The sequence below is a fragment of the Poecilia latipinna genome, unplaced genomic scaffold, assembly GCF_001443285.1.
Source record: "Poecilia latipinna isolate Pla-1442-1.1 unplaced genomic scaffold, P_latipinna-1.0 Scaffold448, whole genome shotgun sequence".
NCBI classification, from domain to species: domain Eukaryota; kingdom Metazoa; phylum Chordata; class Actinopteri; order Cyprinodontiformes; family Poeciliidae; genus Poecilia; species Poecilia latipinna.
The window spans coordinates 427,738-453,201 of record NW_015113064.1 but is presented as its reverse complement, the minus strand read 5'-3'; the positions used below and the strand labels follow the sequence as shown (position 1 = coordinate 453,201).

The window sequence follows — 25,464 nt, the reverse complement described above, 5'->3', positions numbered from 1 at the left end:
GGGGTTTCGGTAAAAGTTAGGAAATAAGAAAAAAAAGGACATAAAAAATAACAGCACAAATCTGTGATTTTGGTTTAAATGGACTCATTTGAAGCAGGTCAAAATTATGATCAATGCGACAACCTGTTGGTGTGTTTTGAACATCTCAGTTAAACCTATAAAAGTGCGTCTGGTAATTAATTTTGTTACGTGTTAAAATTGACTTTTTATTTGTTTTCTATTATTGCTTCTCCTCTCACCGGCTTTTCACATTTATTCAAAGGGTTAGAAGTAAACTTTTGCAAACACAAAAATGATGACAGTATTTTTAATAAAGGTAATTTTTTTTAAGACTTTGATTTTATTTCTATTGGCCCATTGTTGTTTTTGATTCACTTTTTATTGTCTTCTGAAGCTTTCTAACATTTTAAAACCCATTAACTATCCCAATGGATCTACTGGATAACATGCAAACATTTTGAAGGTGACAGTTAAAGGGTTAATGGTAGAAGCTCCCATCCACTGTCACCACATGTTTGATAAGTTAGAGGAGTTGCTGCAAAGTCAATGACTTGACGCAATTAGTTGGCCTGCCATAGACAGATCACTTTTGACCACTTAAAGCAATTCACAGAATTAGACTGTCTTGGAATGAACAGAGAGAGAGAGAGATGCAGAAAAGACTCAAGAAATGACAAGAAAGCACCAGTCATCTGTTTTTCTGGGTATTACACTCACACATTTGACATGTGACATGAACGCAAGCATCGAGGAACCCCGTCAAATAGCCAGTGGGAGGTGATTCTGTTTAAACACAAGCTTATTATGCTCAAAATGCAGGTCAGTGCAGAACAGATCCAGCACTTCTTCTCTCATAGTGATTAGAGAAAGATCCCTCTAAGCAGCTTTTGTTTATAGGACTTTTAACAGTACAGTATAAAAATTCCAGCTGACTGGATACATTTTCCAGAATTAACACCTGGTGTGACGTTTGCATAACCCTGGTGAGTCGCCGCCAGCCTCCAAGAGGAAGACGGAAGAGATAACACGGATGAAGAGGGAGCCAGAGAGCGGAAGGGAGTGAAAGACAGAGCTGCACCTCATGAAGGACGTGACGCAGGTGTTGGATGAACGCTTGTAAACCTGGAGAAAAATTCAACGCTGTCAGAAGAATCAAAGAAAAGTGAAATGCTACACAAACACAGACGAGTCTTTATTTTTTCTTCTATTATAAATGTTTTTTTGGGTTTTTTTTGTGTACGTAGAACGAGTGTCTGTGAATTTCCGATCCTGACAGCACAGAATGTACGGCCAGGCCTCGCACCGCTCCTCTGCAGGAGCTTCATCCGTCACGACCGCTGTCATATTTTATAGCCCAAAGCATACTGAGCTGTTCACTTCTATTAAAAGTACAGTGGGAGGAGATCTTTACAGAATGACTGTGAGAAAGCTCCATTAATTTACCACCGATCTTTACCTGACAATCCTATAAATTCAAGGAAAAAAAAAGACAAAGCTTTTTTTTCCCCCCCAAACACAACACAAAGCCCCCTTTCCCAACAGAGCCCAACACGGTCTCATGACAATTCCTTCCCAGCAGGCTCCACTCAGCCTTTATTCATTTTTTATACGATGCCTCTTTCGAGTCTATCGCTTGGTGTGCTGCAATTGCCGCACTTAACCCATTATACTAGGTAACGCTCCTCGGAACCGCCGCTCCCTCCCCAGGATAAATTATTAACTTCCTACACATCCCACCATTTATCACTGAGCCCCATCAAGGGGAGCGGGAGAACCATTGCTCATATCCATGGCAACAATGGCCCATTTATGAAGCGGTAGGATGCTGCCTATGATGAGGGGAGAGAGACGAGCAAAAACAAATAATACCTGTTATCAAGCCCGCTTTTGTTAGCGTCCGAGGCTGCTCTTCTTTGCGCACTTGATTTCTCTCTCTTACTCGCAGTTACCCCTGTTTGTGCCCCCCGTGCCTACTCGTATGTGGCTCCTCACTTCACATTCACACCGCCCGGCCCTCTCCTCATGTCTGAGATGGCAGCAGTGTGGGTAATTAGATCAGAGCTTTTCTTTTGTCTCCATGGAGATGAATCATACAGTCAGGGTGACAGGCTGAGCTTTAGCGCTACGCGGTAACCTAATCAGAACGTTTGAACCCCGGCCAGAGCGGCTGCATAACCTAATAATACGGCCGTGAACCTGCAGTGACCTGCATCCCTGTGCACAGCGTGGCACATAGATAGGGGTGATGAGAGGGTCTGGTTAAACACACCAGGTCACATCCCAGGATGTGTTTGCGTGTGTGTGTGTGTGTGTGTGTGTGTGCATGGTTGAGTGTCTGAGCTACAGAGGAGTAGCCCTTCACAGGTGTCCTAATTCATGAGCAATCGCAGCTCATGAATAATTTAAGACAAAATGCAAATGTGATCCTTTGATCATTTACATTCATGTCTAACAGCATTAATTAATCAAACAAAACCTTCTCTTTATCCCCAGAGGAGTAAAATAAATAAATAAATTAATTAATTAAAAAAAAAAGGAAAAACACCAGCAGTTTGTTCAGAGCGAGCCTTGTGGACCCGCACCGAGAAGAATGCAGACGGAAAATCTATAAAGGAAATAAACACGCTCCGAGATCATATCATTTAGCCTCATCAGACGAGGCTAAATCTCTGCTGAGAAGGTTAGCATGACAAAACTTTTCACCAACAGCACATGGTGTCAGTAAGTTCTCATTCTGTGGCACGTGTACCTCGTTGTGCAGGTAGTCGTGTGCAATTGTTGTGTTAAAAATCAGAGAAATTCTTAGCTACAATAAAGAAATGTCAACAAAAACAACAAGTAAATATTTAACCTCAACTAACAAAATATTTAGTTTGAAACTCACATAGTGAAAATATGAATTTTCTGAACAAAAGTCAATGTTTTGTCTCTTGTGATAGACTAAATAGTTGAACTATTCCTATTAATTTCTGACTGCGACCCTGTATGCTAAGTTTACATATAAAAAAAAACAAAAAAACAGATTACATTGTGAAATGTGAGCATGAGCATAACCAGGTGTATGAGGTGATGAGAGACAGCGGCACTCTGAATATATGTTAATCTCTTCCAAAATCCAAAACAGACAAAAATATCCCTGACGCCTTCCAAAGTCAGAACTGCAACTTTACATGTCTGAGCTTCACCAACGTTTAGCCTTGAAATCCAATCATGCAGATGCAGCTCCAATCGCATGCATCAGCAAACCTCTCAGATTAAGACAGCATGACGCAAAACGTAAAATGAATTCTGTCACCCATTAGAAAGTGAGGCGAGTCTTGGGTAAAGGCTCTGATAGATTATACACAAACACACACAAAATGAGGTGCTGATCACATTTTTATTGCCGTTTTGATATGCTGTTTTTTTTTTTTTTTTCCTGAGAGATGGACCTTATAAATTGCCACACTTCAGCCGACCTCTGTTTATAGCGATGGGATCACACAAAGGGAGAGCTCATAAAGACACAAACAGATTGGCTCCAGTCCCCCTCCTCCACATCTGTCCATTGTCTCCATGTCTTTCCATTTCCTCATTTTCTCATTTGCTTAAGCTGAAACCCAGCTAACTTCTCTTTCATCCATTCGATAACTCTGCAACTTGTAGAGTCCTGGTCTCACTTAAATCCAGACACCAACACACACACACACACACGGTACCAGCTACTGGAGCTCCCTGCTGGTACCACTCATCTTCTGTCATCAGTTTCTCCTCGGTGACACAGAGCGGCGTGTCTGACTTATGGAGGATATCAACCTCTCTGACATAAAGGGGAAGAGCGAGAGATGCTCACCTCAGGCTTCTTTTAGGACACCTCGTAAAGCTAAATGATAGTTGAGGGGGCTGTGATGCGGAGTGGAGAGGGACGGAAAGGAGGAAAAGTGAGCGGAGGTTGTTAACGTTACACCAGAAGGGAGTCGTAAATAACTGAGATACAGATCTGCAGCATGTGTGTAATGTTTGCATGTGAGGTACTTCTGAGTGTTGATGGGGAGGTTAGAAAGGACAGAGTGGCTGATTGAGTGACTGTTTGTCGTGTGCATACAGTAACTTACATCTGAGCATGGCTGACAATGTGCATTATTTGGAAGCTGATCCAAGCAAGGGATTTATGCTAACAGCCAGTGTCCGAAGTGTCTACCGCCGGGCTGTAAATAGCTGTGCTGCTCCACTGACGCTGCCAAGCTGTCCATAAACCTGTCACCTTGGACACTTTCAGCCACACGGCACAGGAGAGGCCAGGCAACCATTAAACTATCAGTTTACACGAGGAACGAAACACTGTGTGTAAACGCGTTTATAAGAGTCTGAGGCCTGTGATTCATGCATTTGTGTGTCACATAGGGATGTTAAGGTCAACCGATCCAAACCAAATCCCAAACCCATGTGAATTGATCAGCCAGCCTTGGTTAGACACAGTTTTTTGGGACAAAATTTAGATGCATCTTGTTTTTATGTTTGCATCAGTAAAATCCAACCCGTTGTGGTGACCGATGAAAATTACATTTGTGAACAAACCTCCCATTTGACTCTTCTTTTGCTTTTATTCCTGACTTTTATTACTTCTTACTCTCCGTAGTACTTCTTTTGGGGGAAAAAATGGAGCATATTTCCTAAAATAAAAACTTTTTAATACGTCACATGTCCAGTTTAGTTATTTTTCAACCCAATCATGCAGATCAAGGATCACACCTGAGGAACAGCTTGTTGTTTAGCATGTGGGTTAAAGTGCTAAATTACCATACAGTTAGTTTGGAGTATCAGACTCTCATTATTTTGGTCTCATTGTGTTTAAACTCTTGCTCCGCCTAAACAATATTGATAGTATAATTGTTATTTTAACAACGAGCTACTTACTGCCTCCCCTGAAGGTCACTGAATTTTCATTTTCCCCATTTATAAACATCTATAAACCCCCCTCTTTATAAGATTATTTTTAATGAATGAGGAAATATACTTTGCTGCTCTTTGTTCAGACCCAATAAGCATATTTTTGATATTCCTCTAATAGAATTACAATCCCAAGTTTATTAATTAAAGGATTTATTTTCTCTTCTTAATAGTTATTCTGTTTAATTAACATTGTTTGCTAATTATCCTAATATAGAATCACATTGCATCAAATAGGCCACAAAGAAAAACTGGCCCACGGTCAACTAAAGGATCTCAATGCTCTGCAGGAGGAGTGAGGGTGGGGTTCTGCCAGCACCCCTACATATTCATGTGGTGCCGAAAATGGACAGGTTGACACCACTTGCTGTTCTCTTGTACGGTAAACAGATGCAGTACTCTAATTTATGTGAAGGCCTTTGACGTGTGGCCTTGCACAGACACGTTAGCTGACAAGGATGAGCATCCAGAGGTGCTTCAGAATGAGGTCAAGGAGACAGTTGAACTGAGGAGAGGATCAATAGAGCTCTGAGTGTTTGCGCACCTCTTGCTTCCCTCCCACATTTTCTTTGGTCTTATGACATCACTCCATCTACGTACAGTATTTCTCTCCTCCTCTGTCCCATGTAACCCGCGAACAGCGCCGCCACGAGAACTCGCACGCCGTACAGCGTCCTTGCCTCGTGGTGCAGCTGTGAGCGTGCGTTGAAGGAGTTGTGTTCGGAGACTCCCACTCAATGACACCCTACCAGCAAAAGGCAAAGGCAGTGATAGGCAGATGAAATGGGAACAAGGCAGTGACAGAACGACGAGCCGCAGAAAGGCAGAGAGAACATGTAAGGGACAAAATGCTTTCTTCCCCGGTTGGGAGCATCTCATTTTTTCTCATTAGGGGAACTCATCTAAGCTCAGAGGATAAAAGGAGGACTGATAGCCGGCATTTCTCTCCCTCTATCCCTCGTCTCCCTCTTTTTCTCCCACTGTGCACATGCCACCTAATTAATTACACCCCACCATAGCATTACTACAACAACCACTGCCGACTAATTAACAGCACGCCTCAATCATGACCCCTCTTCAAGGCTTTTGGAGGCGTGCGTGCGTGAGTGAGTGTGTGTGAGGGACAAATGGAAGAGGAGTTAATGTGTGTGCTAAGTGGTGGAGGAAAAAGAAAAGAGGAGGTGTGTGGGGGAGGGGGGGGGGGGGAGAAATACGGCTAATAAGGAGAGTTGAGAGGAGCGATGCTAAGGACGACTGCAGAAATGAGAAGACAACCATGTGACAGACAGATGCTCGAACGGAGGGAGTAGAAACACTGGAGACGGGAGCTTTTTCTATCTGCTGGGCCAGCTGGACTTTATCAGCCAGACTACAGAGACGAGCTCACTGACAAAACTAAGCGTTTCTTTCCACTGCCCAAAGCTACACTTCTTAGAAAAAATGTACCAGGTGAGGAACAGACAATATTGTCTAGGTATTTCCTGTGCGCTGCACTGGTGCAAAATCATCTGCTATGATTAAACATACTTACATAATGATATTTTTAGCAGCTTTATTGTAGCTCTTCATAAAGAGAGTCGTGTTGCACTGTAGGATGCTAGCTTTCACCGTTGCCAAACAGCAGGAATGGAACAAAACTTCTTGAATCCTGAACGGGCAGAAATCCCGTTCAGGATTTTCTTCATGTGCTCTGAGATCACAGTCCAAAAGAATGAATGTTAAAAAATAATCTGGGCCTGGTTCAGTGGGATGGGACACAAAACATATCGTGTGTTTTTGTCAATAGCAGTAGAGAACTGGTCTCTCCTCATATTAACAACACAGTCAGAGCTTTTAATCTTTAGATGCTCTATTACAGCAGGAAGAATATCATCTATGCAAAGAGATGCAAAAATCGCAGGTTAAAAATCAGTTTCAAAATCAGGAATTGGTCAAAAAGTCCCTGAAAACAAACTGGTCAAGCACCTTTTTCCCCCCATGTACATTAAATGTGTCACAACTGAGAACTCCTATCAGTTTCAGCTGAAAAACTGCTCTTGACAAAATCTTGTTGAACTTTTTATTTTTCTTAAATCAGTTTCATGCATTGCAAAAAAAAAACAAAAAAAAACACATCAGCAGCAATCTGAACTAAAACAGGCCGGTCAGAGCTCAAAGAAAATCAGAAACCAGTCAGGAAAAGATGGTTGAGTGAATCTCTGATATGTATAAGCTTTGCTCCATTCCTGTCCTTTATCTTGATCTCAGTGTTTGGGGGGCGGGGGAAATCCAAATCATTGAGAGTTTCTTCCCAGAAACGTCATTGCCAATCCCTTTTTACTCCTCAAGAGCCTGGCCAGGCCTCAGCTGGGCCAGGCTTGTGGGCTTCTACCACCTCAAACACACTCACACTGATTGTATCACAGCGGAAAATGGAGTGAGCCAGACCCTAGGAAAACACACACGGGCTGTACAAACTGCAAATCATGTATACCTCATGCAAAATCATCCCTGCATTTGGCCTGGGTGGAGGAGAAATACAGAGCGAGAGAGAGAGATAATTTGTTTAGTGCATATGATCTCATTACTGTTAGGGTCATAATATTGTTCACCCACGTCACAAACAGGCCGTGTTGAAGCCTAAAGGACCAATTATAACATTAATAGTGCTTGACGCTCGGTCCTGCGCATGCACCCCACCGACCCCGACACACACACACACACACACACACACCCACACACACACACACATCACACCTGTGTGTGTTCCTGTGGATCTGTATATGGGTGATATTTTTTTGAATATTGTCACAAAACTCTTAGAAAAGACACACACACCAGGACAACCATGTTCCGTTTCTTTTTTTTTTTTCTTAATAAGACAGTCTAATTCACTTTCGCTTGTAAAATTTCAATCATTTTTGTTCTAAAATGTTACAAGAGATTCAAGTTTTGATGTTTTTTTACTTTCTAAATAAAACTTTTTGTTTTTTTTTTTTTTTTTTTTCCAAGGGCCATGGAGATTTTGCAACCAAGATCAGTTGAGATTAAATTCAAAGGTTGAAATCGGTCCTGTTTCACTTATATAATCCAAATCAAGTACAAAGGCAGCTTGGATTCTGCTGAAGCGTCGAAGTACAGAACACTGACAGCTTCTCTTTACTTTTTTTGCACTTTTTTTGAACTTTTCCGACATACCAACTGGATCCACTCCATTTATCTGATTGGTTAAAGCTTCAAGATGACAGGTAAAGACAGATGGTCTAATGTAATCACATGCTAAGAGATATTTGAAGGTGATGGCTCTTTTCCAAAACATTTCCAACAACATTCTGGATGGTTCAGTATAAAATAAATAAATAAATAAAAAAACATCTGCCGTGTCAGATTAGTTAAGAAAGACGTCTGTTTCTATAAAATACATAATGTCTATGAGACAATTTAATGATTTTGTTACGTCTGCATTAAACCCAATGATCAAAATGTGATAATTCATGCTCCGAGAAGTCTGAGTGAAAAAAGCCCCTTTCTCACAACAAATTCTTTCTAAACTAGTTCACAGTTAGATCACATAGTTTTACTTTCTACTTGAAATGAAAGTTCTGTTCAGAGTGAAATAGAAACGCAAACATGCAACAGTGATTTACAAAAGTATTCATATCTCTTGAACTTTCTCTCATCTTGTCATGTTACAAGCAAAGAGTCAAATATGTATTTCATTGGAAATTTATGTGACAGATGCAAAGAAACAACTATGAAGTAAAAGGACAACGATGAATTGTTTTGTTTTTTTTTTATACAAATTATAATACGGACTGCATCATGAAAACCAAGTCACACACCCAACAGGTCAGAGGTAAAGATGGAGGGATGGTGAAGTTTCAAGAAGGGTGAGGTTAAAAAAAAAAATCACCTTTCAAGAAAACTGTTAGAGGCTGCAAAAGACTTTAGACTGAGGCAGACAGGGAGGCGCTAGTGAGTAAGAAGAAATTGTGTTCAACAAGGTAAAGAAAAGTTTTAGCACCATTATTTACATTTAATCATGCTCCACTGAGGTGGAGCATGATTAAAATATCATAAAATAAGCTGTTGTACTCATTTTCTTCTTTCACGCCACGTTGTTTTTACTTTTAAGCATGAGACAACTGTAGCCAAGCCTTAAACTGCTGCTGCGCAAGTTACTCAACAAGTTGTTGCAAGGTAACCAAAGAGTGAGTGAGTTATTACTCGATACCACCAACCAACCGTAACTGGCTGTGAGAGGTTGAGCTGCTACAACCTTTCCTCTGCCTACATCTCCCAGAATGCTGTGCAGTTCAGTGAAATTAGTGAAAATCCCATGGTATATATTATCTATTGACATTGATCACATGTCTATTGTGATACATGTTGATACTGATTTATTGGCCAGCCCTATGCTACATTGGCAAATAAATAAAGTACTTTTGAAAGTTTTAAAATATACTCCAATGTGAACATAGTTCCTCAATATTCTTTCAATGCATAAGTTATTCAATTATTAGTGAAAAGAAACATAATTAATAAATAAAAATGTGTAGACACCAACACGATGACGCATGAAGAGAAGAAGAAAGCGAGAGCGAAACTGAAAGTGCTGTTAATGGGCCGACTGCAGAGGAGAAAGGCTGCGTTAGCTGTCAGCCATTAACATGGACAGGACTAAATTATTCACAGTGCTCTGTCACCTTACACAAGCCCGGGCTAACATGAACCAAAGAGTGGCGCACGCACGCACGCAGCGTGCGTGCGTGCGTGTGTGTGTGCGTGAGTGCGAGAATGCGTGTGTGAATGAAAGCCGGCTGGTAGAAGAAGGCTCCCCTTTGGGTCTCAGCATTGCCATCCTGTGGCAACAACAAGAAAGACAACGCGAAAGCTTTCTCATACAAGAAAATGGGTTTAAACCCCTCTGGAGAACGGCAGCATGCAAATAGAATATGAGCTGTTACCTGTAAAAGCTGTGTGAGGGTGCAACGAGCATTCACAATAAGACAAACAAGGACGTACAGTGAGCACACGGCTTTGAAAAAAAGAAAGAACTGTTTTGTGTAGAGGAAGCTGATTTCCATGTGACCTGCTGCTTTACGAGGGAACACGAGCTGGTGTCAGGAGGAGCAGCTGGACAAACAATGCAGGCTCACCTGGGGTCATTTACATGGATCGCCTGCAAGTCTGTGCCTCTCTGCGCTTCGGTGTGTGCTTGTTACAAACAGACAAGTGTCTCCTGTTGCCGCTCCTCTTCATCACCATCCTGAAAGTGCCGTTGGCAAGGAAACCAGAGAGCTACAGGGGCATGAGACACAAGTCAAGGAGTGCAACGTCGAGTAAGAGCAGGACAAAATGGGGAAGAAAAGACAGAGAAATGAAAGAGTGAAAATGAAAGCGCAGAGTCCTGGAAGAGAGTGGTGGTGGGAGGTCAGGCAATGGAGGGAGATGGAGGAGGAAGTTAAAGAGGGGAGGCAAAGAGCATGTGACAGCGCGACCCATGCCTCCTGCTGACAAGCTTTATTACAGTCCCACCTGCAGAGAGACACCAAAAAGCACTTAGTCTCGGCTGAGTCGCCTGACAGTGGAGGACGGTTTAAAGGGAGGCGAAGGAGAGAGGGATACAGAAGCAGCAAGACAAGGATGAGGAGGTGACAGGGAGGCTGGAGGGGAAGAAGAAATGAAGTCGTGAGGGTGATGAGGGGGGCAAGACAGGTGGAAAGTAAAAAAAACCTGACGGTTGCGCCCAAGAGAAGCACCAGACAAAATTAATCCACGTAGAAAGAATGTGTAGCTAATCTATATAATGGACAACATCACAACAACATAAAACTGGCTCATTTTCCTCCATCTGCCATGACGTAATTTGCTGCAAGCTACAAGCTCGGAAGCAGTAATAATCCTGCTAAAACACCTGTTTCCTGGTGAAAGGGGTGTCAAAGGTCAGAGTCGGGAGGTTTCTCTGACTGGTTCGCGTCTGACAGAGATCCTGCTGAGACGAGTCTCCAACCTGACCTCGGTGTTAAACGCTGAGTGGCAAAGTCAGACCGAGGCTCGCCAAAGCCTAAATTAAACATTAAAGCAGGAATTTAAAATATATTTTGTGTTAAATACTTTTCAAAGAGACGTGCTGACTTTTGTTAGAGCTGCATAAATATCTATATATAAGCAAATCACCTTGCCTGGCTTGAAGGTTTGTCCCTGTGGAGGAGCAGCGATCTGGTCCAATTAGCACTCAATACGAGTATCTACAGCCAATTACATTAAGTATGTTTAGAAGTGAAATTCTTCATTCAGATGGCCAAAAACCAAACAGAAGCCCTTTCCTTGTTTGTTCTTTATTTCCCTCCTCCAAATAGCTTTTACTGGAGATTAATTTAGAAATAAGTTCCTCTGGCTATGGTTCATTGAGCTGTTTTGTTGGTGTTTGCTTAATACAGACTGTGATATATGGTTTAGCCAATCACCTGTAAAACAGCTTTTCGAGACACTTTCCAATAGCATGTTTCCCAGATGGTTCTCAGTAAAAACCATCTGGCACATCAGGTTAGGTGTGATCACCCCCAGCACTAATTGGTCTCAGTACAATTACGTAGAGTTTCTCTGTGCAGCTGAGTGGTAAGTTGTTCTAAGTTATCAATCAAATAATTTGCTACAATTTTCTATCGCGATGCCAAGAGCTGTGCAGAAGCCAAAACTAGATACTGCAAGTCTTTTTTTTGTTTGTTTGTTTCTCTGGGTGGCTCATCGTGATTTTGACCTCATATTTTGGGTCATTTGACAGATGTAACACCTATGAGTTCATAAGGTAGACCTCATGCAATGAACACTGAGCACTGTCCTAAAATACGTGGTTTGCTTTCGTCAAACAAAAACTCTCTCTGAAATACTTTCTCCTGTCACCGTTTACTGCAATTTATGCAAAGTGTGAGGAGGAAATAATTAAGGGGACGGAATGATGAAGGGTTTATTACTTCCTGAATGCAGACAGCTCACATCTATTAGAGCTCCAGCCTGCTGATGTATCTGGTGATGAGCTATGGCCAAGTAATGATATGCTCTGCTGGCCGTGAATCTATAGGTCTCCGCGTAAGCGTGCTGTCCCAGGCTCCAAGGCTCGAACCAAAGTCGCTAAATCAAACTCATGTGGTCGTAAGATGCGAGAAAGTGATAGAAGTCGAGAGGGAGAGAAAGAGATGGAGACTGAAGTGGAGGGAGCGGGGTTAATAGTCTGTTTCGTAGCCTTTCAGGGAGAGGAATGTGTTGGAGAGGGGACAAATCAACCAGGAGTGACTGCACAATAAGGTCAGTGTGACCATAAGAGAATCCCCAAGTTGAACACGAGACTAGCAAACACACACACACGCACACGCATGCACACAAACAAACACATAAAGCACAAACAAAGTCAGTGATTGAGTCAAGGCATAAGCCCATGCCCACCCCGTGAGTGGCTAATAACCGTGGCGCAGAGCCAAACCCACTGTCTCCTGACTAACTCCCACATGCCCGCCCGGACTGGCGCCACGCTGCAGAACAGAGGTCTGCTTTTCGAAAATCCTGTGATCAGTGCATTAATGACTTACTCAAACAGATAAGTGAAGATACAGCCACACAGGCCACGCAGACCTCCTGCCACTCAAAGAAAATCAAGTCGGTAAAAGACAACGGGGACGCTGTCAATTAATATCCGCTCGTCGGGGGCTGCGGCTAAAACTCGTCACGAAAAGGTGATCACCTACGCGCATGCTCTGCTAGCTTGGGAAAAAGAGGGCAGCAAGGTTATGCTGAGCCAAGTGTGGTGATGCCAAGAGGCTCAGTATGTTCTTCAGCGGCATTTTAATCACTCACTCACACACACACACACACACACATACAAAAAAACAGGCTCCTCCATCTGCTGCGCTTCAGAAAGCTGACGCAGGCACGTCACTGTCACCGGGGGCTAACCCGCCCTTCCTCACTTCCCCACTGATGGGGACAAAAGGAAAGACGAAAAAGAAAGGAGCAGAGGAAGGGGATCAAGCAGTGGCATTCCACACTGTGTGTCTTCAGTCATCCTTTAGTCTTATCCCAAAAAAGTCCACTTCCCTGCATTCACAGTCCATGGATCTCGAGCCCATTTTTCAATGAACCCACTTGCTGCTCTGCTCCAAACCCAACAGACAAAATAAGTCTTACATGTGCGCTGCATGTTTTCCGGAGTATCACTAAACTTGCCAATTTCCAAGCTTCTCCTCTTTTTAAACATTTTCACCAAAACTCCTAAATCAACAGAGACCACCCCTCGTCCCAGACGTGGGATGCCAAACATTATGAAACCTTCTCAGCCGCCTCAGGCTTCAACCGTTCCCTTTCTTCGGCGGTTTTCCAGGCTCCCACAGAGGATAATTGCAATTGTATCGAACTGGCCAGCGTCCAAGTGATTAACATTGCCAAGTCTGCCAAGTCCAGCTGTGCTGCAACAATCAAAACACACTCAGGACAATCACATCATGGCCATGTGTGATCTCTCTGCCAGGCCACACTTACGCCACAAGCATATCAAAAACATTAATATGTCTAAGGATGAAGGTATGCGTGTAAAGGCAGATAAAGAACTTCAGAACGGTACAGCTTTCCTAACCATATATATAAATATATATTTTTTTTTCTACAAAGTACCCTGAACAGCGATTTTATTAGTACCAAGTTGGACCGCCTTTCTTCTGCCCTCTTGTTTGGCATGGGGTTTACAAATTGTTGGACATATTCCTCTGAGATTTTGGTCTATATTCAAATGACAGCATCATGCATTTACATCGGATTTGTTTGTGGCATGGTCCTTTACCCAGGCCTCCTGTTCAACATTAAGCAAATGGTGTGCAATTTAATTCTGACTTGTGGGCCACTGGAGAGCAGTGAGCTCATTATCATAGCCAATAAACCAGTGGTCCTGCTGTCATCTGCACAACTACATCGCCCAATCAGAGCCAGGGGGAGGGCCTTCGCTCTGTCAATCACTACTGTATATGCACTGCTCACAACCTCCCACTTTCTGCTTTCTGCTATGCAACAGCTTCTCCCTGTTAGTAGAGCCTAACTGCTCAAGCCAGTTAGCCTGGCCACCGATGACAGCAGATGCACAGTTTCCCTGGAACAGGAAGTCGTTTCTCTGCTATTAGTACGTGCAGCAGCGTGAGGTTGATGTCGCTCCTCTGATTGGTTGTTTATGTGTGGGAGCGGTGCATGTCTTCAAACGGCAATTGTAGCACGGGGAGGAGCTCGATGTTTTAACAGATTACTTGCTCTTATTATTACCGTCACACATCACGACGCGATGACAATTTCAACAAATATGTAACAAGTTACATGCTACACCTTTAACAAAGTGAGTCACTGCCATCTTGGCTAATTCACTATTTACTTTATGTAATTTACAGTAATTCATAACATTTATAAAGTAATTCATAAATGTGTAGTTGGTAAAGACCAGGTTTAGTTCACAGTGAACACAACGTGAAGGGATGGCACTTTGGTTTAAACCTTCTGAAGTGATGTTCAGCAAATCTGTTTGCTGCAGCTCCATCGTGCAAAACTCTTACAAATTACTGTGATGTGTCAGATCATTTAAACCAACTTTATTTCTGATTTTTTTTTTTTTTTTTTACATACATGATATGGTAAGCAACAAACGTATATTTTCTATAGATTCAGTGTTCACAGACTAAAGCATATAAAACTATGCCTCTTGGATTCTTTACCTCCCTATTCCACTTCGTGCAAACGTCACAGTCATGCGCTATGCCATGTTTCTCGCCTGAGCGGGGGAAATGGTCTGTGTCATGTCGGTGGGAGCTGCAGCGAAACACTCATGATGGAGAACACTTAAATAACTCATGAAAACCCCATTTCAAACCGGCAATGAACCACTGAGAGGATCGTTCAGTGTTATGCCTGTGTGTCTGTTTATTGTGGGGTGGCCCCTTTGTCATGACTGTTTAATCAAGCACCTTGTGGTTGTGCAAGAGTGTCCCTATGCGTGTGTGTGCGTGTGTCAGCACATGTGAGGGATCTGTTGAAAAGGGAGCTTGAGATGAGTTTCTGTAAATGACAGGGGGGCCCTCATGGCTAAACAGAAATAGCCTTAGAGAAAAGGGAAAATGAGGCCTGAGCATGAGAGCGACGAGCAAAAGAGTTGAAGCAGCAAAGTGAAAAGCAAACGGTGGAGAGAATAAATTTAAACTTCACACAAAAGAGAGAGACAAAGAGACAGCGACCAAAAGTCATCCAGCAACACTGATAAGAGGAGGCAGACATCATTCTTTTCACTCTTAAAATCCATGACACAGACAGACTCCTCCTTTATGCACGCGTGTATAAAGTACAAAGTAGCGTGTTTGTAACCAAGAGGATGGGAAGAAGCATCACTAAAAGGTTCACACAACCTCAATCTGATATACATATTAAATAAAGCATTACTAACAGTTTAACCTGTAATCTTTTCCTGATCTTTAACATTTTTGATTGGATGTGTTGTGTTTTTTTTTGTTTTTTTTTTTCCTGTATGCGTTGTGGTTGGTTTTGCAGATTTGAATTAGTAATAATTTAGAGCAGTTGCTGCTCAACAATGCAGTCAAAGGCTGGCTAAACAAGCAGGAGCACCAAATATTTGCAAAGCAAACTAGAGGCAAATCCCTACTGTCTCATCCAGAGTCAGAGTGGAGATGGGATATGCGTGGACGTATTGAGTTCACATAGTTTGTTTGAGGAAGTGGCAGATATTGTGGAACTATATAGAGGTGATGGAGCGTGGCTAAACAGATGCACATCTGACACGTCAGCGCACGTCTAGAAGACGGTCTCAAAACTATTAATTGTAACTTTTTGAGTTGCTTCATCTCTCTGGGGACTCGTAATTTCTTGAGCTTCCAACGCAGCCGGGTCAGAAAAGTGCTAACTGATGGGAGTGACTTTTTTCGTGTGTGTGTGTGTGTGTGTGTGTGTGTGTGTGTATGTGACTCATTGTAGTAGTTAAAACTAAACTTCCTCTGCATGTTCTGCAGAGAAGTGTGTTTTAAAGTCATGGCAACAAAATACAAACAGGTTCCAGCAACACAGCATTAAACACTTAAAGTGAGAACACGCTGCTTCTGGCTGGTAACAAACAGCAAATGTTAATGTATCTGCTGTGGGCCGTTGATCTTAGATCATCTCAGTGGTATGTAGTGAGGGAAGCAAAATGAACGCATAACATGCAAACTAGCAGATTCTACAAATCTGACCAAAAAAAAAAAAAAAAGGATTGCACATTTACCACCACTCTGCAATTATTAAAATCTCAAAGGCTATCTAGTCAAACTGAGGCTTCTGCAGAAAAGAAGCTGCAGCTCTTCTGCTGTTGGAATACTCTCGTTTTAGAACCAGGACTGAACGCTAAGTCGACAGGGATCGCAACTTAAAATAACTTTCTCTGACAGGATTTGCAAATGTCAACACCGAGTGGTAAAGTTTTTAATTCATTTTTTGCAAAAAACGTAACACAAAACAGACCAAACGTACAGTTCAGGCAAAAAGAGAAATGAATAAGGTTGAATTTAGGAAAAAAAGGAGGTCATTTGTGGCTTTAGCACTTACTGGGAAGTGGAGCGTCTCCTCTCTCTGGCGCTAAGGTTGCAGGGCATGAAGGAGTGTGATCCCGCGCAGGTCGTGAAGGCCCTGAGTCTGCCTCTTTAGTGGTTCCAGTGCTACTTGAAACCAAAGCACTGGCCTGAAAAAATATAAAAATAAAGAAACATAATTAGAGGTTATTTTGTGCAAAAAAAAAAAAAAAGACCTGTTTGCTCAAAATATCAATTGCTAAGTCCAAAGTTTGTTTTTAGACACATTAATGAAAGTGTGATCGGTGGCCACAAATTCTGCTTTTCTGTGGCACTGATTTATTTAGTCCTTTTTTGTCGCACGTACATGTGTCTGATCATCAATCAAATGTTTATGGAAAACAAATATAACCTAAATGAATGCAAAAAGTTTTTTTAATATGATAATAATGTAATAAAAAGTTATCCAAACTAACCGATGTTGCAACCTATTAACTGGTTGTGTCACGTTGGCATCAACAATTAGAGTCAACTGGCAATAAGTCTTTCACAAATCGGTTTTAATTCAGTCACATCGACAGAACTTTTCAGATAATACCATAGCTTTTCAATCAGATTTAAGTCCAGACTTTGACTAGGTCACTTTAAAACTTTCAAAAAGTTTCAGAACATTTTCTAAGCTAAAGTTTATCCAGATGGTTTTATAGCAAAAATAAATATGGACCTCTGTGTTCTTTTTAGTGTGCAACAGTCCTTGCCCTGGATCTCTCCTATCTCTGCCATTTTGCCCATTTTCTTTTTTCATGTTGAATCATAAATGCTGACCTCAGTTGAGGCAGGTGAGGTCCGCAGGGCTTTAGTTGTTACTCTGGGTTGTTCTGTGGCCTCCTGTGTTCTTTGAGTAATTCTGGTAGGCTGGCCACTCCTGGCAAAGTTCAGCTGTTCCATGTTTTCTTCATTTGAGGAAAATGACTCTCGCAGTGGTTTGCTGGAGCCTAAAAGCCTTAAAAATTACTCTGAAACCCCTTTTTTGACTAATGGATGTCAATTTAGGCCTTGGTGTTGCTGTGAGGCTGAAGCAAAAAATCTGGACAATCAGAGTCATTTTATGATTAAATTATTATATTTATAGTATATTATACTTTTCCACATAAATGTGGGTTAGTTTGGATGGCTGTTTAGTTTCATAAATGAAATCATCACAGCTTTTTGTCTTTTATTAAACTGTGTCACGTTTAAGTGCGACAAACTCAACATGTAATGGGACGAATGACTTTCACGGCACTGTAAATGGACAAAAATTGAGCATAAATTACCCAAGAGGACAGAAAGTAGTGCAAGCCATCAGCAGCACTAAAAGAAATTAGTTCAAAATGCAACCCCTTCACTAAATAACCCGATTGGGATTCTGTGATTTTCAAGCATTATTGGGGCTGAAAAAGCAAAGCCAGCAAAAAAGGAAAAAAAAAATCTCTCACCATAAATAGAGCCTGATGTTGCAAATATAGCCATTAATTGCAGATTTGTTTTGTCAGCGGTGCAACCATTTTTAGCTACTGTCAAAGCACTCTGATTCCTGCTATAAAAAGACAACAACTGAAGGGGGGGATGCAGCTCCAGGTGAAAAAGTGGCCCTTTCCTGAAGTGACAGAGCTGCAAAACAGTCAGACAGACAGAATCAAAGATGGAGAGAGACACTGAGAGAATGGCTTCGCCTGACAGAACCAGTCGTTTTGGATGTGCTCTACTCCACTACGCTCCACAAACAGAAAGAGGGAAGCGGGATGAGACTTCACGACAGAGACAAGCTGACCATGAAAAGCAGAGGCAAAAGCAGAGGGTGGCTGTCAAGATGGAGAGAGAGGAGTGCAGAGTGTGGTAGATTAAAAAAAAAAAAAAAAGAGAGAGAAAAGTCTGTGATGGCTCCCTCCACTGACGATCAGCAGAGAGACAGGCAGGGGAGGTGCATCATATCTTAAGACAAAAAGGCACCCTGGGCTTATGAAATATACATAGCTTTCAGCAAGAGCTGCAGACACTGTACTACAGAGCAGAGGAGAGCCCTGAAGACTGACAAGGCTCTACTACCTCTCCTAAACACACTCTGCTAAAAATAAAACACACACACACACATTTCTAATTTACTCCTCCTGAAGAGTGGAGGGATGTGATCATATGTTTGTAGGTGTTGGTGAAAATCAAGGTATTTGAATGCTTCTTCCTCCAGTTACAGAGTGGGCAAAACCCACAACCGTAACTACGACACACAAATAAAAAAAAACCCACAGGTATTTCGGCTGTTGGCCTGTATGTAAATTCACCAACTGGTCATGAGAATTTCTTTTTTCTTTTTTCTATTCTGTCTCAACGGCCTCTTTCAGACCTCCCCACCTGCCCTCTCTTCAAGCCCAGACAGCTGCTTTACAGCAGCACCAGCAGTTAAAAAGCATTTAAAGAGACCTCACTTAACAGTAAACTCACCCTTTGTACAAGGTAATGATCCACTTCTCCCACGCACTGTAATTACTGTGCCACACAGTTATTGGGTTCTTGTGTGACTAAGAGTTACCAGGAAGACAGCGACAGGGTGCACTCCCTCTTTCACTTTATTTAATTTCATAGTTTATCTTCCTCACCTGACAGGTTGGGTGTGCCTCTTCGGCTTACATTGTCATGTGTGCAAAAAAAAAAAAATAAAATAAACAAAAACTCTCAAGCAAATAAATAGTCATGTCTGAGCCAGGGGATTAGCTATGCTCTAAGAAAAACACACAACAAACCTGATTACAAGTTTTCTCCTGCTCTTTCAACCACTTCTTTTTTTTTTCTTTTCGTTATGAACAGAAGTGCCAAATGAGTGACTTAAATGCTAAGGGTAGCGAGACAAAAGTGAAACTAACACTAACAGGCACAGGAGGAACTCAAGCCCACAAAATATATCCACAAATCATCATAACAGACGGAGGAGAGCAACACATTTGAGATTTGAAGGCATACACATGGCTGATGCATCGTATGACTTGTAGGGGATCCATACTATTTAGCAGTGGTGTAACACGTCAGCCATGTATGGAGTTGTTAAAGTGACAAATATTCAGACACCTGTTGAGTACAAAAAAAAAAAAGAGAATCACAACAGATGCTTTCCCAGCAACACAGAGCTAAATGTTAATGTAAGCATGCTAATTATTTGCTAATTAGCAGGTGATTCTGCAAACGGGCGTCTATTAAGAGAATTCATAGAAACTCTGTCAGTTTTTTCAGCTTGAACACATTCACACAAGGAATTAACTAAACACTCTGTAGTCCAGTACAAGATTTTTAAAAAGTTTAAATTCCCCTTTCTCGCTCTTGGATTTACCACTACTGCTTTGTGGTGGCTGCTAACGGAAAACACACTTCTGTGTGTCACCTCAACTAAAGGTCATAAAGTCAATAATTGGACTTCAGCGGTGGATAATTTTAGCAAGTTCTAAAATAATTATTTGTTGTCCTGTTCTGTCTGAACTAAAATGTAAGATTAAGATTAAATCTTAGTTTGAAGTTTAATATTAGAAGGACAATAACCCCAATACAACGGATGCAAGTAGAATAGCTAAAGGATTGTTTTTATCTTCTGCACAGAGTAAATAAAGTAACGCCATTATTAATATATCACTGCCCATCCTGATAAATGCCCTCTCAATAGACCAGAAATAGACCAGGGACATTTAAGATGCAGAGAAGAAGTCATGAGGTGAAATGAGAAAGATCTACAGAGGTAGTACTAATTGAGGTTAATTCCACAGTTCAGCATTATCTTCTCTAATCGCTAAGGAGGAAGCTGGTAATGGATGACGCCGCACTACATGGAGGGAGGCTGCCAGCAGGAATTAAAAAGCGGTGTGGAGTAGCGTGTGTTGCCCTTAAAGGATCACAAGACATTACCAGCTGAGTGCCGACCTTGACGGGAATGTGCAAACATTAAGACAGCCTGCAGGCTTCACCAGCAATATGTACGTCGTTCTGTGTTTATTTTTTGTTTTCGTCTTCTTTATTGCTTTTTCAGTCAAGGCACTCACAGCTTCCTTTAACCAACATTTCATCTGTCAGCTGCATGAAACGGCGCCGACACCATCTTCCTCTCACAAACTAGGGTTTCTGAGTCGGTGCCACCTCAGAGGAATGACGGAGCAGAACATAAGCACATCATTCAAAACGGCATGCACCTTGAGAGAATTACTTTTTCTCCTCTGATCCTCCTGACCTGAAGCTTTCAGGTCCACGCCGGTCAATACTTCCACGGCACCTGCAGGTCGGCACCTGCCAGATTCATTAAGGAGGAGGCCAGGATCAAGCACTGCATCAATAAGAAGTGGTGGGGATGACCGTCTATGCGTGCGTCTCTGTTTTTAATAACATGATGTAACATAGTCTTGGGGGTACACTTCCTGTTTGCATGGGGGCCGTGTTATAGCTTCTACTCTCTGTGTGTGTGTGCATGTGTGTGTCACCAGGGAGCAGTGCCATCCATAAACACTGCTGACAGGCCAGACAGGAAATACACTTGAGGATGTCGATAAGTTAGTCAGCAGGAGTGAGGAGAGATCAATACGACCCCGGCATGATGTCATCCCCGAAGATGAGATCACCTAAAGATCTACGTTTAAAGACTTTTGATTCACCGTATTTTCACATGGTGTTCAATATTTTTGTTTTATGGGGAAAGGTAAGAGGAGAAATTGTAAAAAAAAACAAAAAAAAAACTCTTTATGGAAATCTCCATTTGTATCGTCATAATCAACCAGGAAATACGTGTTCAGAAACTGTTTTTGAGCTAATACCTCACTCTGCAATTGGTGTTTTTGAATACACTGAGCAAGTTGGTTTATTATTGTCAGTTTCCAAAATTGTTTCATGCTTTTGTCTTGCAAATGTCTATCATTTGGTTTTAATGAAAAACATTCTAGTCTTCACTTTGCTGGTATTGCCACTCCTGCATTGCATCACTTGATGTTTGTGAGCGCTAAAGCAGATGTTTATTCATGAGAAAATGCTAGGGATTAGAAGTTCGTCATAACTGTGAACAACAACCAGCAAACAAAGGTTCTCCCTTGGGCTTTCTAAAAAAATAAGGACATGAGACTTATTTTTACCCACAGGGAATGGATGCCTTATATCCCAGTGCTCTTCTTTCATGGTGTTGGCCGCCTGTGTGCGTGCGTGCTCTGGTCGATAGGTGTTTGCGTGCGTTCTTGGCTCTGCTGACATTTCCTCAAACGTGGCTGACATTTCCAGGGGATTTGAAGATTTGATCCCGTCTGTGTTTGAAGAGCTGTGAGCTGCCCTCCTCGCAGCACCGAGGAGAATAGTGGAGCAGAGCCGGCAGCGTGGCCCTGCCTCCCGGGGCCCTGGTCCCCGCTGCATTTGGAGCAACCCTTCCCCGTTCAGCCGCGGAGCGATCGAGAGAAGACCTGCACTTCCGCACTGCCAGCCTCTTAGAGATGATGGGTTCACTTGCTTGGTCTCTAACTTAGTCTTGTCATTCTCCCCTGAGCCGCGGAGCGTTTCGCTTCTTCTCAACTGAGGCAGAAAAGCCATCACCAAAAGATACGAGCGAAGAAAGCGGAGAGATAGTTGCCAAGAAGGGAACGTGTGAGGAGGAAGGGGAGTGATCTGCTTCTCGTGCTACAGGCTGGTTAGTGGAGCGAACTGACACATACTGACGTCTCTCTCGCAAAGACACTGAGTTAAAAAAGAGCTTTGCTACTCTTTGTCCCTTTCTCTTTAGTTTTTACTCGTTAAGCTGTCCCACTACTCCCCTCCTCCTTTCTCTGTCTACCCCAAGGCTCCTGTGTGTTTTTTTTTTTTTTTTTTTTTCTGCCTGGATGAACCATGCAGCAGTCCTGTCCTAACCTGGAACTCAAATTACACCCCCAACACAAGCACACACATACTCTATGCGCACACGTGCAACAAAGGCAGAGGTCCCTACAATAGCTCAGAGGAGGCCCAGGGGCCAAACACAGGTCACATTTGGGTCAGTCAAGGGCAGACGCACAGGAAGCCCCACAGAAGCAATCTTTCCACCGAGGCTGATCCGGGGTTTGCTGGATGGATACACTTTGACACATGCAAACTCAACAAACCTAAAGCAGTGTACAAGCATACAACAGTTATCCTATCAGCTGTCTTTAGGCTGATAAAATTTCAATGCTGGCTGAACCTTTTAAAAACGTTTAATATTTATGAAGACAGACAACTTGGCATGCATGCCCAGTTACACGTACCAGAACCCTCAAAGCTAAAAAGTATAGTGAATAATCAAAATTCACTTTATCGCTCAATAAGCCTCTCCTCTGTGGATTACACAGTATGGCCAGATTTCAAGAGAACTCCATAAATGATGGTGGACATGACCTTGGAGCACACCATAATCAGCCTCAGCTCCATGTCTAAAGCAATACCTTAGCGAGCATTATAATTGCTAATAGGTTTCAGAATGACTCAGCAGACCCTTATACACTGTAGGTGGTGTACACAAGCTAAAGTAAACCCCCTCTACCCCCAGCAGTGCGGGATGCTAGAGGTCAGCGCCTCAGCCAAAGCAAATGCTGATGCAACTAACCCCTGGATATTATTCCGGCCTTCGGTTGTCGGGGATGTCGTCGATAAAACAAACATGTGTATCCTGAAGGACTGGGCTCAAAGGATACGAAGTACTAAATCTGAAGTATCATCGTGAACATTTTGTCACTCATTGGGTTTGTTTTGCCCTGGGAACAGGATGTAAGGACACGAGTGACCCAACAAAGATACAATACTTTATTGACCCCTGAAGGGCTTTTGTGTGTCCTCCTTCAAGGCAGGTTATTGTCACACAGACCAGGAAGAGGGAGACATTAAAACCGCATGGATACGAAACATTACTGTACACGTATACACCTCAGTCTGTAGCAGACAATGCAAGGTTAATACGTTGGATTTATTACTGTTATTGGCAAAACCTCGAGGTAAACCGCCATCTGTCAATGCAAAGAACCAGGAAATGTGTCCATAAGTCAAAATGAATACATTTTACATTGGAAAATGTGCCTAATTTTGTTTGGTCTCAGACAACATGCTAGCTTCAGAAAAATATGTTTTTGCTCACGCATGCATAATGAAGGAACATGCACAAAACACACACACACACACACACACACACATACACACACACACACACATGCACACACAGCTGGAAACCACCAGAGGCGTGTCTTCCATCCAAGTCCACTAACAGCTTCGACAGAAAGAGGGAGAGTGCGATCGATTGGCCTCTTCCTGCTAACCCCAGCTGTGAGAGCAGAAACAAGCTGACCGTTTTCCAGCCTGTTTCCCAACTAAACGTAAGAACACGCAGCCATCCACCTAATACAAGCATCTCATAAATCACTCTTGATTCCCTGCTCCTCAGGAATTTGAGAACGCACTTTAGCCGATTCAAATTTACATGCACTTTTGTTTCTTTAGTGAGGAACGCAAGAAAGGTTCCCTATAAGATTAAACTAAGTGGAATCTGTTTAAAAATCAAACTCAGGTAACACAGCAAAACTCTATGGACAAATTTTCAATTTGTTTTGCACCCAAAGTATGACTCCTTGTATTTTTCCTCAGTGTTTTTCTTCAATTGTTACTTGTATTCTGTACAAGTGAGGCTAAAACCTTGTGACACTAGAAATATATTCAGATAATTTGGCAAAAAAAAAATGTTTTGAAATGATGAATGAATAGAACCAAGGCAGACTGAACTGGGCAGATTTTATTTTCTTAAGTACCAATAATAAATCCTGCCAGGAATTGCTAAACTGCTGCATCTGCCAAAACTGTCAGGAAAGATCAACAAGCAGACAGATTTAAGGCCCATTCATGCTAAATGGTAAGTACACAGACGCACACCAACAAAGGCTGTCCTTGTAAAAAAAAAAAAAAAAAAAAAAAAAAAAAAAACACCGGGGGGCGCAGTATAGCCAACAAACCGTCAGTGAAAGAAACAAAGAATACGACTTGTACAGTTGTTGAAACGGTCATTTACATCAGGACATTTGTTTTTAAAAAGTGCATATTTCTACCTTGTTGCTGTGTCTCAATGTTGAAATTATTGAATTAACAGCAAAAATTCAAGCAACAAGGTGGATTAGCCAGTGATCAAGTAATTGAAAAAAAGACGGAGGGCAGAGCCATCGAAATGAAAACACCTGTCACACACACACAACTAAAGGAAACAAAAATAATTCTCAGATTAAAAATCCGGAACATGATCTAAATCTTCCAGCCTGCTCTTTGACTATTTTAGTTGCAGCTTTTAACAGTTCATGTTAAAAGAGGGCTTTATTTTATTATCTAGGTTTTAAGTTATTATGACAGACAAACCAACTTCAGGAGATTTACAATAGCCCAAAATGTTGCAAAAAGCTGCAGCATCTTCTAACAGAATTGAATAAGAATGGAACAGATTCGCAAATCTATTGTGAATCCAGTCAGTAAACACAAGAAGCTCTAAACTCAAACTGCAATCTGTAAATATGTAGATCTGACTCAACACTCCTAATAATTTATACCACAGTAGTGGATACTTCAACTTATTTTAAAACGCTGCCCTGCCCTTGAAATGGTTAGCATCATTACAATATCAGTTTTGCAGCAGGAAATAGTTTTGCCATTTTAGTTCCCTGCAAACTGCAGACAATACTTGTCTGCAACTCTGACGCATTAAGAGATGCTAAATATAACCATATCGCAGCGGAGGTTCAATATTTTCCACATTTATAACTAACTGAAATGTTTTGCATGCAAACTTTATTTACTAGGACCTGGAAGGTTGGAATACCTGGTGTCAGCCAAAACCGATGTTGTACTCATATATCTGTTTTCAGGCCTCAGGAAAAGATATACAGTGGGTAATATATACAGCAGAGCACAGCAAAAAAACAAGTCTGGTCTCAAGAGGGGGGGG

At 42.0% G+C, this 25,464-nt stretch overlaps 1 protein-coding gene across 1 annotated transcript in view; it reads right to left on the bottom strand.

Moving 5' to 3' along the window:
* The window catches only part of gse1b (Gse1 coiled-coil protein b), a 209,900-nt gene that overhangs the window by 122,674 nt on the left and 61,762 nt on the right, over nt 1–25,464 (bottom strand). The window contains exon 2 of the mRNA XM_015038632.1: nt 16,528–16,660. Coding sequence (XP_014894118.1) covers nt 16,528–16,660 — 133 coding nt within the window. The remainder of the gene's footprint in view (nt 1–16,527; nt 16,661–25,464) is intronic.